At 37.0% G+C, this 15,823-nt stretch overlaps 1 protein-coding gene across 5 annotated transcripts in view; it reads left to right on the top strand.

Moving 5' to 3' along the window:
* SRBD1 (S1 RNA binding domain 1) overlaps window positions 1-15,823 on the top strand; it is a 338,878-nt gene that overhangs the window by 54,879 nt on the left and 268,176 nt on the right. For all 5 annotated transcript variants that reach the window (XM_069071621.1, XM_069071620.1, XM_069071622.1 and 2 more), the window contains one exon: window positions 3,988-4,091. In XM_069071621.1, coding sequence (XP_068927722.1) covers window positions 3,988-4,091 — 104 coding nt within the window. The remainder of the gene's footprint in view (window positions 1-3,987; window positions 4,092-15,823) is intronic.

Raw genomic sequence — 15,823 nt, 5'->3', positions numbered from 1 at the left:
GGCAGTTGACTATCAATATTATATCCCTTGTGCCTGGTGGATATTATATGCCTGGTGGAGCAAGGCTCTGAAGTAGGCTCACCATTCTAATCTCTTTATAATCTTTCTTGGTGAGAGATTAGTTTCCATGGTTTTAATTTGTGTGCTGATGAATTCCAGGTCTATATATCCAGCTCCACTCTCTTCTGAACCCACATTTACAATTGTTAGACATTTAGAAGTTGATATTCTATGGACATCACAAACTCAACTTCTCCAAAATAGACATTATTATCTAACAATAATTATAGATAACATTTATATAGGGCCACCTCTGCAATCTGGGAGGGGAAGACTCTCAGGGTTTTTGGCCAAAACAAAAACTATTGCTATTTACATTCACTCGGAGCCAATTAGGGGCCAAACAGTAATTAGGGGCCAAACAGTGGGACTTGGCCTGGGACCTGTTTTTGGCCAGTTAGTGAGAGTTGGTCCTTAAGGAAGTAAAAAAGGGTTTTATTGACCGAAATTTACATTCTTTTGGGCAGAACTGGTAGGGTATGATACCTTGTGTGGACAGAAGGAAGAGAGATAGAGACAGACATCCATTTTAATCCATCCTGTACAGTGCTACCAAAGTAATTTTCTTTAAGAGCAGATCTAAAGCTTTTATCCCCCTACTCAGTAACTCCCCAGTCTTCTTTCTCTCTTATCCAAATAGGGATTTTTTCCCCTGGTTTTTAATTTTTTTTTCTGGTTTATTTTACATGAGGTTATTGAATTCCATTGTTTTCTTAGTTTCCCTTTTCTTTAGTTTATTCCCTTTGTCTACCTCTATTTTTTAACCAATACCAGTTGGTTTTGATCACTACTGCTTTATAAAGATAGTTTATAGACTGGAAGTGCTATTTCCCTTTCATCCCCACTTCTTTTCATCATTTTTCTTACTATGTATCTTTTTTTCCTTCACAACTGAATTCTAGTTTTATCAAGTTTTATAAATATTCCTTTGGTAATTTGTCATCAGATTAAAAATATAAATTAACTTTTAATTTATACTTTTAATCCAGTGCCAATTAAGGCACTTGAAAACCTTCCCATGTAAATTATGGTTAATGGAACCGGTAATTTTTCATCTGTAAATGCCAAAATTTGTGCAGTAAAGGTAGTTATCTTTAAGTATTTGAAGTTCTGCCTTGTGGAATTGGGATTAAACTTGTTTTGGCCCCATGTTTCTACCAGGAGCGGTGGGTGGAAGATGCAAAGAGACATAATAAGGTTTGATGTAAGTAAAAGTTTCAAATAACTTGAACTACCCCCAAATGGAATGGGCTGTCCTGCAGTAGGTTCCAGCATCACTGGAGGTGTTTGTATAGAGTTTGAATGACTACTTTTCAGTGATTCCATGGAAGGTACCACTCCTTTTCAGTTTTGAGTTTGATGAATTGGTTTCACACCTGCCTTCTAACTTCTTCAAATTGGGTAATTTGTCAAAAGATCTGCCATTTTGACATGCTAGCATTTTCCCCTACAAACACAGGGTTGCCATCTAGTGGCCCCAGAAAGTAATCCTGTTAGGAATAAGAAAAAAAAAATTCCTTTTTAGCAACACATTTTGGCATATTGAACCTTTCCTATACTACCTTTTCGGCATCCCTTTTATTTTTTGCTTGACTTTTAATCTCTTGTGTTTTTTGATTTTCCATGTGATTGTCTTATCTTCCCATCGAAACTGTATTCTCTGAGGTTAGGGGTTGTGTTCTTTCTACCAATTATAATGCCTAACACAGTATTTTGTATCTAGTAAGGACTTGATAAATACTTTTTGATGAATATGACTTTTCCTTCAAATTGTCCCTACTTTGTTGTTTTGAAAATGGGAAAATTTTACAATGTTTTTGTTTTACATGTACTATATTTATTACTAGTAACTTTTTGTTTTTATGTTATGCTGATTGACAAGTAAAAATTTTTTAGATGATGTTATATATCATGAATTAATTTAACAGGTATTTGAGACATCTGTTATAGCTGATTGGGTGTCACAAAGATAAGATATAGTCTCTAGCATATTGAGTCTATTTTTCTGTTAATTTTATATAAAAATCATTAGGATTCTGTTTGGGGTTTATACTATATTTATAATAGTGTAGTCAAAATTTGTATGTTAAACTTTTAAAATATTTTGTTAGTTCCTTGATAACTTATAGTTCAAAACACAGTACTGCCTAGGGAAATAGGAGTTTTTAGTGAAAACTAACCTATAACCATAATTCTGGGACTGTTTTAACAGTTTTATTCTGTTAGATTTTTTTTCTGGACACTTAAAAGAAATTACATTTTAATGTGATATTTAAGAATAAACCTGAATAGTTTTTATTAGTTAAAAGATGAATTTTCAGTATTGCTTTGGCAGTCAATGTACCCAGTGCTTTAATATTTCACATAAAATTTTTATTACAAGCTTGGTTGTTCAAGGATGTGTCAGGACTGGTATGTCAGGAAAGCAGTTTAATCTGAATGGGTTCTGTGGCCTGAAGGCATTTTAAACCATTGTATTTAACATACGTGACATGTCTGAGTAAGCTAGTGATTGAATTAAAGTTCATGATTGACACAGGATGTTGAATCTTGACAGTGCGAAGAACTGGGAAAATAAAGTACTTCTATAATGTTAACTTTTGATAACTTTTTTTTGTGAGGTAGAACATGTGGGAAGAAAGTAACTTTTAAAATTTGCAGTGGGTACTGTCTCAATTTTCAGTGTTTAAGGAGGACTTTTAAAACATTTTGAATTCTTGGTTCATTTATCAAATGTAATGAGAATTTGGTTTATATTTGTAGCTTTGTGTTGGTTTTGAATGTTATAAAAGTAACACTTTTACCCCTGTTTTCCAACATTTTTTTTTCAGATCTATGGAACAAATTTTTTTATTTGGCTATTTTTGTTAGTTATTATATTATACAGCTTAGGCTATTGTATAGCGATGGAAGGTGTAAGTTTCTTTGTCTTTTTGGAATATTATAATCTGATGGTTTTGCATAAGTGTGTTCAAAGTATCCACATAAATTTAGCAGGGAAAAAAGCTGATAATAGGAATACTATGAATATAGACAAGTTTAAAGAAATCCTAGTATAGTATTTTCAGATACTCAAGCATAACTTGAAGTATGCTAACAAAATGTTGCCTTGCTAGAAGTTCTTAATGTACCTAATTAAATTAAAGGTTAAACATGTTTTGTAAAGATCATGTGAAATGTTTTATGTAAACGCATGCTTCAGACAAGTTTAAGAATAAGAATATATTTCAAAATTTAAACATTCCTTTTGGAATTTTAATTGCATTTTTATTTTCTTAACAAATACTTTTTTTCATAGTTTAGGAAAGGATAAGCTTCATTTTAGACTATCATGGTAATAACAAATTTTGATTTTATTATAATTTTTTTTGGAGGGGGGAGGGTAGGGCAATTGGGAGTTAAATGACTTGCCCAAGGTCACGTGGCTAGGTTTTTGTGTGTGTGAGTGTGTGTGTGTGTGTGTGTGTGTGTGTGTGTGTGTGAAGTATCTGAGGCCAGATCCTAACCCAGGTCCTCCTGACTCCAGAGCCAGTGCTCTACTCACTGTGCCAACTAGATGCCCCTTTTGCTATAATTCTAAATGAGATGGACCTAGATAAAGAATATTTTGTTCAGTCATTTATTCAGCAATTTCAGTCTCTGTACATGTGACTTTATCATAAACCAACTATTAAATATAACCGAAAGTGCTAACTGTAAGGAATGGTATGATTTTAGTCATCAGTTTATTTGATAATGTTTGTTGATTGATTACTGAGATACATTTTAGGGAAAAATGATTGGAGCTTAGTTAACTATTTTCCAAATGAGTGGACTGCTTTGTGGCAGAATGTCAGACAGATACTCTTTCATAAAAGTTGACTTAATAAGTTTATCCTTTATATATTTTGTATGTCATCTGTCTTTACCATTTATGTTTGCACTCAGATTCTGGCCATTAACCGAGGGGAAAATTTAAAGATCCTGACAGTGAAGGTCAACATTCCTGATAAAGTGAAGAATGAATTCTGTAGTTGGTGTGTTCAGAACAGGTCTGTCTGCAGATTTTTATAACATTCTCTCTCTCCTTTATAGCACCCTACTGTAAAATACCTTCAGGGTCTTAAGCCTTTAAGGCATTGGCTGAACCAAAACTTTAATTTAAAACTATGTAACATAAGTGTCTGAATGACTCAATGTAGTTTTTTCTTAAAATTTTGTAATGAATATGATCTTTTGACTGTATAGGAATGTTTTGGTCATTTTTTATGAGGAAAAACTTCTAAACTAGTAATAGTACTACTGTCTGTGTGTGTGGGGTATTAATATTTTAAGTTATAGACATCGGGGGAGGTAAGTTTACAATGTTTTTGCAATCATACTCATGTGAGATAGTAGTCAGTCAATAAACATTTATTAAATGCCTACTGTGGGCCAGGCGGTGTGCTAAGCATTGAAAATTCAAAAAGAAAGTATAGTATAGACCATTCGTGTGATTTGATGGGGAAATAAGTGGTTTTATCAGAGTATACAGCAGACTACTTGGACAGGAATGAGGATATGGAATTTGGGATACTAATCATAAACTTGATACAGAAGTGTGAGATAGTAATGACTGAGAATTTCAATCATCTGAATAATTATTTCAATTCAGCAAGCATTTTTGAAGCACCTGCTATGTGTTAGGTGCTGAACTAATGGAATGCCAAGCAAAGGCAACTTCCAGCAGCTACAGTAAGGTTAAGCTATCACAGCATTCATCACCCAAGGAGAGGTCTTTTCTTCATCTTAACCCAAGGCAAATTCTCAGCAATCTCTGTTCCTGGGGAGACAAAGCTTAACAAAGCCACAATATACATCGCCATTGTCCTCATCAGTTCACTCTCTGCCTGCAGAATAGTCTCAGGACCCCTGAAAATATCAGCAAGACCCTCTTCCAGAATTTCTGTAAATATACAACAAGAAAATCCTTCTTTAGGGCTTCTGAACCAACAGCAAGGTTCCAGGACCTCTGCAACAACAGCACTGTCCTTCACCAGTGGACCAATCTGGCAAAACAACATCAAAACAGACAGAAAAAATACCGGCATCACAGCCATGTCTCCTCAGTCCTTGGCAGCTCCGGGTGGCAGCTCTCAAAAGTCCTGGGCAGCTCTAACTGGCCCTCAGCAATTCTCTCTCTCTCTGCCTCCATGATGCTGCTTCCAAAAGTTCTTCTACCTCTTTTTGCTTGGGCCTCCTCTAAATCCATGGCGCCAGCTCCTCCCATTTCAGTCCTCTCTTTTCACGTCAACAAGTCCATCCCAGTTGGCACAGTGAGTAAGAGCTCCAGCCCCAGAGTCGGGAGACCTGGGATCGGTTGCTGCCTTCGATACTTAACACCCACACAAAAATAACTGGCCGTGTAGCCTTGAGCAAGTTACTTAACCCCAATTGCTTAGGGGCAGCCAGGTGGCACAGTGAGTAAGAGTGCTGGCCCCAGCGTCGATAGACCTGCGATCGGTTCCGGCCTCAGATACTCGGCACCCACCCAAAAACCCACCCAACTGGCCATGTAATCTTGAGCAAGTTACTTAACCCCGATTGCTTTAAAAAAAAAAACAAGTCCATCCCACAAGTGGGATTCACAAGCTCTGGGTTTTAACACTCAACCCTAAAACCAAACCAATACATGGGCATCTTTAAATTCCATTACTATTACAACTAGGTGCTAGAGATCAAATGACTAAAATAAAACAATTCCTGCCACTGAGGAAGAATTCACTTAAAAGAGTGGTCTGTCAGTCCAAGGTACAAGGGGATCAGCGTGATGGATAGTAATTCTGTAAGTGGAGAGGAGAATGAGGTGTGGAGTTAGAATTGACAGGTCTGGGCAACTGATTGGATATGGGGATAAGGGAAAAGAAAGAGTATAGGATAACTCCTATTTTGTGAACCTGAGTGACTGGAAGGATAGTGATTTTCTTAGTTCTGGAGGAACGGTTAAAAATTTTGTTTTGAACATTTTTGAGTTTGATATGTATGTAAGTGGTAACGTGGAACTGAAACTCACAGTAATGAGAACTGGGTGTGTAAATTTAGGAGTCATCTACATCTAAATGACAATTGAAATCCAGGACCTGGTGGTCAGATCATGTTACTACCCTGTCTAATAAATTTTAGTGCCTCTTGCTCTTTTAGCATCAAATACTATTTCTTCCATGTGGCATTTAAAACTCCTCACAATGTGACGGTTATCTACCTTTCTAGGTGCCTTTCTGGTACTTCATAATCTAGCCTAAACTGGCTTTTTTGATTTTCCTCACATGCAACATTCTGTTTCTTGTCTCTAGACCTGTGCACAAGCTATCTCATGCCTAAAAGAGGCATGCTAGTGGTAAAGAGGAGGTGCAATGGATAGGAAATCAGGAGTCAAAAAGACATGAGTTCAAATTCTACCTCAGATTCTTACTATTTGTGTGACCCTGGACAGGTCACTTCTCTCAGTTTCATCAAAAACTCAGTTTCCTCATCTATAAAATGGGAAGGATTACAGCACCTTCCTCATGTGAGTGTTGTGAAACTCCAGTGAGATAACATATGTAATACACTTTATTAACTTTTAAGTAGGGCAGATAGGTAAGTAGAACACCAGATCTAAAGTCAGGAAACTCATCTCCCTGATTTCAAATCTGACCTCAAGCACTTAACTCATTGTGTGACCCCTGGCAAATCACATAACCTTGTTTTTCTCAGTTCCTCATCTTTAAAATGAGCTGGAGAAGCAAATGGCAAACTACTCTAGTATCTTTGCCAAGAAAACCCAAATGAGGTCATGCGGAAGACACAGCTGAAAATGACTGAACAACAGCAACAAACTTTTAAGTGCTATCTTAATCATAATAGTATTAATTGCATTAATAGTAATAAGTACCACATCATGTCTATGTCTTGGAGAGATGTGTTTTAATTGAGTGGTATTGCTAAAAGCAAGGTTATAAGAGTTTAAAAATTAAGTGGGAAGTCAGATAAGAAAGTGGAGGCAATAATCATAGGTAGGTTTTTTTGAGGAGTTTGGGTATAAAAGGCAAAAGTCATATAGAAAGATAACTTGTGGGGATAGTAGTATCAAATGAAGGTTTTTTAAGAGTGGGAGATCATGTTGGTAGGTGGCAGGGAAGGAGCTATTGGATAAAGAAAGATTGAAAGTTAGAGTAAGAGTGCAGAATAATCAAAGGGGTAGCTCCCAGGAGAGATTGGAGAGAGTGAAAAGAGTTATAACCAGAGAGGATAATAGAGACAAACTTGTACAGAACTTTTATTTTACGGATGAGAAAACTGAGACCGGAGAAAGTCAAGTGACTTGCCCAAAGTCACATAGGTTGTAATTGTTAGAGGTATGATTTGAACTGAGTTTCTGTGCCTCTGTAACCCTTACTCCTTTGGTACTGGTAGAGATGATGATTTTGCCTAGAAAGACTAGCTGTTTTATGAATCTGAAACAATACAGGATATAGTAACAGTAGGTGTGAATCCATATTTGGCATTTAGAAAGGGATGAGCTGTGGCAGAACAAAGGGCAAAGAAATTCAAGGGTCAGTGCAGTATACTATTGAACTGATGTAATTATAGCATCAAGATTCCTAAGGGAAGAATTCATTACTAGCGCAGGACAAGTGAGTGTCATAACAGGGAGAAGATGAATGGCATTATCAGGACCTCTGCCAAAGTTATTACAGATAATTTCTTGACTTACCTTAAGGATAATTTCTTTCCTCAAAATTTGAAGGAACCTATAAAAGGAAATTCTGTTCTGGATCTGTTTCTCACCAACAGACAGGACTTGATGGAAATGAGAGAATATTGCAGGTTCATTCCCTGCTGAAGCTTCTGAAAAAGAACTTCCTGAAAGACAGAGAAAGATCAGCTCTCTATTTGGAGAGAATAAGTTTTAAAAGGTGAATAATGGATTAAAATTCTACAGTGGAAGTCTACCAGGAAAAGCTACTGTAAGTAGTTAAAGGATTGGGGGCTGCTGGCTAGGTGGCACAGTGAGTAAAATGCCAGCCCTTGAGTCAGGAGGACCTGAATTCGGTTCTGGCCTCAGACACTTAACACCCACACAAAAAATACTAGCTGTGTAACCTTGGGCAAGTTACTTAACCCCAGTTGCCCTCCAAAAAGCAAAAAAGAAGCAAAAAAAAAAAAAGAAGTTAAAGGATGAAATTTTGAAAATAAAAAGAGAAACATTTTGAGGAAGAAAAATGCAAATTGTCTGAAGAGACCATGTGAATGCACAGAGGAGCCCCCAGCCAACTTAGTTTTTTCAAAGCTAGGTAGTTGACTTTCTTTTTTTTGGAGGGGGAGGGCAGGGCAATTGGGGTTAAGTGACTTGCCCTAGATCACATGGCTAGTATATGTAGTTGACTTCTGACCAAGATGGCTTTCCACATGGTCTGCTCCAACAAGAACCTAAAAATTACACCAGATTAAAAAATGATTAAGAAATGTACTGAGAAAATAAGTTACTTCTTCCAACCTAGGAAGCAGTAGGAAAAGGAGCATACTTGCCAAACCAGTGCTGCCAAATAATCTAGAATCCTCCCAGCCCTACCAGAACCGTGTGTAACCTATGAGGTTCTATGTCCAGAAGGAACAAGAGCAGAAGGTTCCCTTGAGAAAGCTCCAGGATAATCAGAAGCCTACACCATGGGTCTTGGAAAGGACTAGAAGCAGTTCAGTTTGTATAAGCATACTCTTATAAGGATGCCTCAGGACTCCAAGGTATCAAGCACTCTGTGAGATGCTGTAGTGGAGTCAGAAGATCTAGAACTCAGCCTCCAAGATCTGAGAGGAACGGGATCAAGTATGGAATGTGGAGATCAGTCCAGGAGCCCAGTTTAATTCAGGAGCTAAGTATCCTGTCCAAAAGTAGAACATAGCACTGAGCCTGGCACTACAAGAATGTAAATAGATTGAATTGATTACTTTGTGTTTAGGTACAGTGTTTGAATCAGTACTAATCTTTGTTTCTGGGAAGAGTGTGTCAGTTATCTGCTCTATGGCTTCATCTACCACTTTACCTGTAACCCTTCATATCACTATGTCTGTTTCTGGATGTCTCCTACACTTAGCATAGTGTTTACCACATAGCAAGTGATTAATGAATGCTTTTTTGCTTGGAACAAAAAAGATGTGCAAAAGATGAATGAAGGGACATGAAAAAGGATGAATATAATAGAAGCATGGTATGATAAAGTAAGAGTAGTGTCAGAAGTGCTAAACCTCAGAGTGAGTTGACAGGAAAGCTGTTCACAACAAGGTTTCTTTTTTTTCCTTTAAATTGGGAAAAAGAAGAGGATGAAAGAAAATCTAAGACTGCTACTCAGGATGGATGGGATCATGGTTGTTGTAAAACCTGGTAATGGCTGAGCTGCTAATTTCTTATTTTACCTCTGTTTTTACTTACTAAGATGAGTAAGAATGTAGATAATTTTGTTAAAGTCACTTCTATTAGAATGACTGCATACTGTATTGAAATAACTGGCAGATGTGATAGCTGTCACTTTCAGTGATATTTGAAAGATCATGGAAACAGGAAAATTCATATAAGATATGACAAAGTCAAATTTAACAGTTTTCAGGAAATTCTACTTATCTAGACCTCCAGTATCACATCTCCAACTGCCTTTTTGACATCTCATAATGGATATATGTAAAGCCAAGCACTAGGAGCTTTCCAGAGGACTGCTGCTGTGAACAGCTTTCAAGGTTCTGATTACTCAGTATAGCGAACTCTCTATTCAGTAACAAATTAAGGCAAAATATTCACAGAAATTAAAATACAGCATTTGCAATGTTATGGCTTCACAACTTATCACTAAAGTGGTCACATAGTTTTAAAAAAAGTATAACTTTCATTTAGTAAGTTCTTCATTTAGTAAATTCTTAATTCAATCACCCTTAAGGAGGCAAGGCAACAAAGTACAAAGTTCAAAGTCCTCCACCTATAGGGTGCAATTAAGTTACAACAATTATCAGTCACTACTAAGTTCCCTCTCAAGGGGTAATGGAAAGTACAAAGGCCATCCACCCCTAGGTCACAATTAAGTTCCAATATCATCAGTCACTACTAAGTATACTCTTAAGGGGTAGGGGAAAGTACAAAGACCATCCACCCTTAGGTCACAAGTAAGTTAGAGTCTCATCAGTCAGTATTAAATACCCAAGGAGAGGTCTCTTCATCTTGACTCGAAGCAGGCTCTCAGCTTCCATGGTTCCTCTTCTGTGGTCCCAGCTACTGTCTGAATCTAATCAACTGCCACCTGAGTTCAAAGGCAGACAACTCCCAGTTCCTTGTCCAGCTCTGTGGTGTAGTTCCTGTTCCATATTGAAGCTCACAGTGTTTAGTCCACCTCAAGTCCTTCACAGTTTCTGTTCCTGGGATGACAAAGGCTTAGCCAAGCCCTCATACAGATTTTGGGCACCCTCATCAAAATCACTTTCTGCCTGTGAAATGAACATAGACCCAAAACAGACAGACAAAGTACAGACACCAGAGTCATGCTTCCTCTGGCAACTCTGGCTGGCCCTTCTGAAGTCTTCAGCAGCTCCAGCTGGTTCTTGGAAGCTCTTAGCAGGAGTTTGACTGGCTCTCAGAAGAAGCTCCACCACCATAAGCACCGTTCTCAAAATCACTTTCTCCAGCCTGGGCCTCTCTTTCTCCAGGCAGCTTGCTCCAAGAAGTTCTGACCCTCCAGTTTGTGCTTTTCTTTATATGTGGTATTATCTCCTCCCTGCCTCACCCCTTCCTGTTAGGTCAGCAACAGGGGTTCATACCTTCTGTTTCTTAATGGTGGCTTGATATAATTAACTTGAAACTAAGTGCTAAGTACCTGTTTACTTACCAATACAAGGGCATCTCTAAATTCCATTACTATTACAAAATCCCATAGGCATGTTAAACTCAAGTTCAAACCAAACTCATTATCTTTCCCCCTAAAACCTCTCCCATCCCAAAAAATTTCCTTTGCTCTGCTTACTGCACTCTATATCAGTTCATAGAGAACTTTCTGTGCTTCTCTGTATTTGTTGTTTGCATCATGTCTTTTAGCAGTCATATTCTGCTACATTCATGTACCACGATTTGTTTAGCTGTTCCCCAATTTATGGACATCTACCTTGTTTCCAATTCTTAGCTATAACAAAAAGTACTGCTATGAATAATTTAATATATATGAGGATTTTATTCTTATTCATCGATTCCTTCAACTATAAGCCCAGTAAAAAAAGTCTCTAGTTCAAATGGTGTGAACATTTTAGTCACTTCATTTGGATAAATCCCAGTTGCTTTCCCCAATAATCATTGTAGTATTCCATAGCTCAATCAACAATGTATTTGCGGGGCGGCCAGGTAGCACAGTGAGTAAGAGCGCTGGCTCCAGTGTCGGGATGACATGTGGATCGAATCCAGGCTCAGACGCTTATTACCCACCCAGAAACACCTGGCCATGTAACCTTGAGCAAGTTACTTAACCCCAATTGCTTAGGGGCGGCCAGGTGGCTCAGCGAGTAAGAGTACTGGCTCCAGTGTCAGGATGACCTGGGGATCAAATCCAGGCTCAGATACTTAGCACCACACCCAGAAATAACTGGCCGTGTAACCTTGAGCAAGTTACTTAACCCCGATTGCTTTAAAAAAAAAACCAACAATGTATTTGTGTGCCTATCATTCCACAATCCCTCCAACATTGACTGTTGCCATTCATTGTCTATTTAGCTAATTTACAGGATGTGAATTGAAACTTGAGAGATGTATTTATTTGGATTTCTCTTTTTATTAATGATTTGGAATATTCTTCCATGTAGTTGTGGACACTTTGCAATTATTCTTTTGAAAATTTTTTGTTCTTATCCTTTGATCCCCTTATCTGTTGGGAAATAGCTATTAGTATGATTTACATATTAGTACATATGTCTATATCTTGTTTATATATCTTAGATATATTTATCAGAGAAATTTGTTACAATTTTTTTCTTCGATATTTCCCTTCTGCAATTAATTTAACTTACTTTGTATCCCCAATGCTTAGCATAGTGCTTAGCACATAGTAGGTATGTACTAAATACTCATTGACTGACTGAGAATAGAATCAACAAATTATAGGCCTGTAGACTTTGTTTCTTAGCAAAATTATAGACTATTATTAAAGGGGTGATTGTTGAATATCTAGAAAAGTTCTCACAAAGTAGGAGCAAGTTATATTTAGATAAAGTCTTGCCTTGGTTGATGTGTTGTTGTTCTTAATTTATTATTTATTCATTTTTAATCTTTTATTAATTTCTAATTTCAAATTCTCTTGCTCCTACTCTACTCATTGAGATGGTAGGCAATATGATAGCAATTATACATGTGAAATCATGTAAAACATATTTTCATAGTACTGACATTTTAAAAAAACAAAAAGGGAGAAAATTATACTTCAGTTTGCATTGAGAATTCATCATTTCTCTCTCTGGAAGTAGATAGCATTTTTTCATCAGGAGTCCTTTAGAATTGTCTTGGATCATTGTATTGATCAGAGTATCCAATCTTTCACAGTTGACAATATTTCCATTACTGTGCACGTGGATTTCTGAGTTTTTCTCACTTCAGTTTGTATCACTTCCTACAGGTCTTGTCATGTTTTTCTGAGGTCTTTCCCTCACCCCCCATTCATTTTTCATAGCAGAATAGTATTCCATCATAATCATATGCCACTGCTTATTCACCCATTTCCCAATTCATGAGCATCCCCTCAATTTCTAATTCTTTGCCACCACACAAACAACTGCTATAAATAAATGATTTTGTACATATAGGTCCTTTTACTTTTTCTCTGATCTCGTTGGGATACAGACTTAATAGTCTTATTACTCAGTCAAAGGGTATGCACAGTTTTATAGCTCTTTGGGCATAGTTCCAAATTGTTTTCCAGAATGATTGGACCCATTTACAACTCCACCAACAGTTCATTAGTATACCTATTTTTCCTTCAACCCTTCTGACATTCATCATTTCTGATGGATGTGAGATGGTATCTCAGAGTCATTATAATTTGTATTTCCATAATCAGTAGTGGTTAAGAGCATTTATTCATATGACTATTGATAGCTTTGATTTCTTCATCTGAAACTGCCAGTTCATATCCTTTGACCATTTGTCAATTTGGAAATGGCTTTTATTTTTATCAATTTGACTCTGTTCTGTACTTAGTACATATTTTAGAAGCAAGGTTTTTAATCAGAGAAACTTGCTATAAACATTTTTTATATTACTTTATTGTCTATTGCAGAGCTTCTTAAACTTTTTCCACTTGTGACCACTTCAACATTTCTTAAACAATAAGGTGCAACCCTGAGAAGTGCTAGTATGGTACCTTATGAGCAAAATGAAATTTCCCCGATTATGTCTTTTAATTAAGTCTGTTTTTGATTTTGCTTTGTCTGAGATCATGATTGCTAGCCTTGCCTTTTCTAGTTCAGCTGAAGCATATTAGATTCTGCTCCAGCACTTTATTTTAACTTCGTGTCAGTTTTCAGTTTGTCTCTTGTAAACATACTATTGGATTCTGGTTTTAATCCATTCTGCCGACTGCTTCCATTGTATGGGTGAGTTTGTCTTAATTCATATTCACAGTTATGATTACTTAGTATTTCTCCTTCCCATTATCTTCGGTTTCTTTCTTGTTCTCTCCTTTCATCCCATCTCTCCTCAGAAAGTTTGTTTTGCTTCTGACTCCTGCCTCCCTTAATCCTCTCTCTCTTTTATCATGTCCTTCCCTCTTTCTCTTATCTTCTTTCTCTCCTATTACCTTATTGGGAAAGTTATATTTCTATTCACAGTTGAGTATGTACATTTATTCTTCCTTCTTTGAACCAATTCCTAGAGTGAGGTTCCTGCTATCCTCCTCCCCCATTTTCCTTTCCATTTTAAAAGTTTTTCCACGCCTACATCTTTTATATGCAAATATTTTCCTATTCCATGTCTCTCTTCCTCTTCTGCCTGCATCCCTCTTTCTTCCCCCTTAATTCTTTTCAGAGGTTATGCCAGCACAATTGATTCATATCCATGCCCTCTGTCTATATAAACTCCTTTAATAATGAGTTACATGTGTCATCTCTCATATAGGAATGGAAACAGTTTACATTTATTGAATCCCTTATTATTCTTTCCTGTTTTCCTCTTTATGCTTCTCTTGCGTCGTGTTTGTCAGTTTTTCTATTCAGTTCGGACTTTTTATTAGGAATGCTTGAAACTCCTCTATTTTATTAAATTTCCATTTTTCTCCCTAAAGGATCATACTAAGTTTTTCAGGGTAGGTGATGCTTGGTTGTAATTCTAACTCCTTTGCCTTATGGAATATCACATTCCAAACCCTCCCCTTAATCAGTGTGGAAGTCATTAAATTTTGTATGATCCTGAATGAGGCTCCATGATATTTGAATTGTTTCTTTCTGGTTGCTTGAAGTATTTTCTCTTTGTCGTGGGAGCTCTGGAATTTGGCTATAAAATTCCTGGGAGTTTTAATTTTTATTTTGGGATCTTTTTCAGGAAGTGATAGATGAATTCTCTCAATTTCTATTTTATCCTCTGGATCTAAAATTTTGGGGCAGTTTTCTTTGATAATTTTTTTTTTCAAATGCTTTATTAACTTCTGATTTACATCATTCATTTCCACCAGATTTTGAGTTACAAATTTTCTCCCCATTTTCCCCTACCCACCGCCCCAAAATAGCAGTCCCACAGGAAATCCCCTCCTCCAATCTGCTCTCTCCCATATTTTCTCCCATACCCCTTTCGACTTTTCCAGTGGATCTCTGTACCCCAGTGCCTGTATATCTTATTTCCCAATTACATGTTAAATAGTGTTAATAATGGTGTGTGTGTGTGTGTGTGTGTGTGTGTGTGTGTGTATATATATGTATATTTGAGTTTTTGATTTTAAAACTTTGAATTCCAGATTCATTCCCTTCCTCCCCTGTCTCACTCCCTTACTGGGAAGATAAGCAGTTCAGTATAGGTTGTACATGTGTGGCTAATGCAAAACAATAACATAGTAGATATATTGTAAAAGACTGAGTATATTTCCCTCCCTCCTATCCCACCTCCCACTTGTCTATTCTCTACTTTTATCCTGTCCCTTTTCAAAAGTGGGTGCTTCCAACTTCCCTCCCCCCCAGCCTGCTCTCCCTTCCATCATCTCCTTCCCCCCCACTCTCCTGGAGGGTGAAATACATATTTCATTCCCTCCTCAAGCCAAATTCAATGGGAATAAGGTTGACCCATTCCCTTTTGTCTTCCTATTCTTCCTCTCCATTGTAACCATTTTCCCTTGTCTCTTCTATATGAGATAGTTTATCCCATTCTGTCTCTCCCTATCTCCTCTCATTATATTCCTCTCTGACCTCTTAATTTCACCTTTTAAGTATCATCCCTTCCTATTAAATTGGTCCTGTGCCCTCTATCTATGTATACCTTCTATCTATGTATACATTCACATATGTATTCATATGACCATATATCCTCATTTATAGACATATATATTTCTATTCCCTTCAACTACTGAGAAAAGTTTCATAAGTACAATTATTGTTTTTCCATGTAGGAATGTTGATAGTTCAACTTTGATAAGTTCCTTATGATTTCTTTTCCCTGTTTACCTTCTCATGCTTCTCTTGCTTCTCGTATCTGAATGTCAGATTTTCTATTCAACTCTGGTTTTTTCAGCAAGAATGCTTGAAAGTCCTCTATTCCGCTGAATGA

Source organism: Petaurus breviceps, unplaced genomic scaffold (genome assembly GCF_028583685.1).
Source record: "Petaurus breviceps papuanus isolate PSGF00001 unplaced genomic scaffold, PetGlider_PUasm1.0 90842, whole genome shotgun sequence".
NCBI lineage: Eukaryota > Metazoa > Chordata > Mammalia > Diprotodontia > Petauridae > Petaurus > Petaurus breviceps.
Note: the sequence above shows the minus strand (reverse complement) of the source record. Positions and strands in the feature narration are given on the sequence as shown.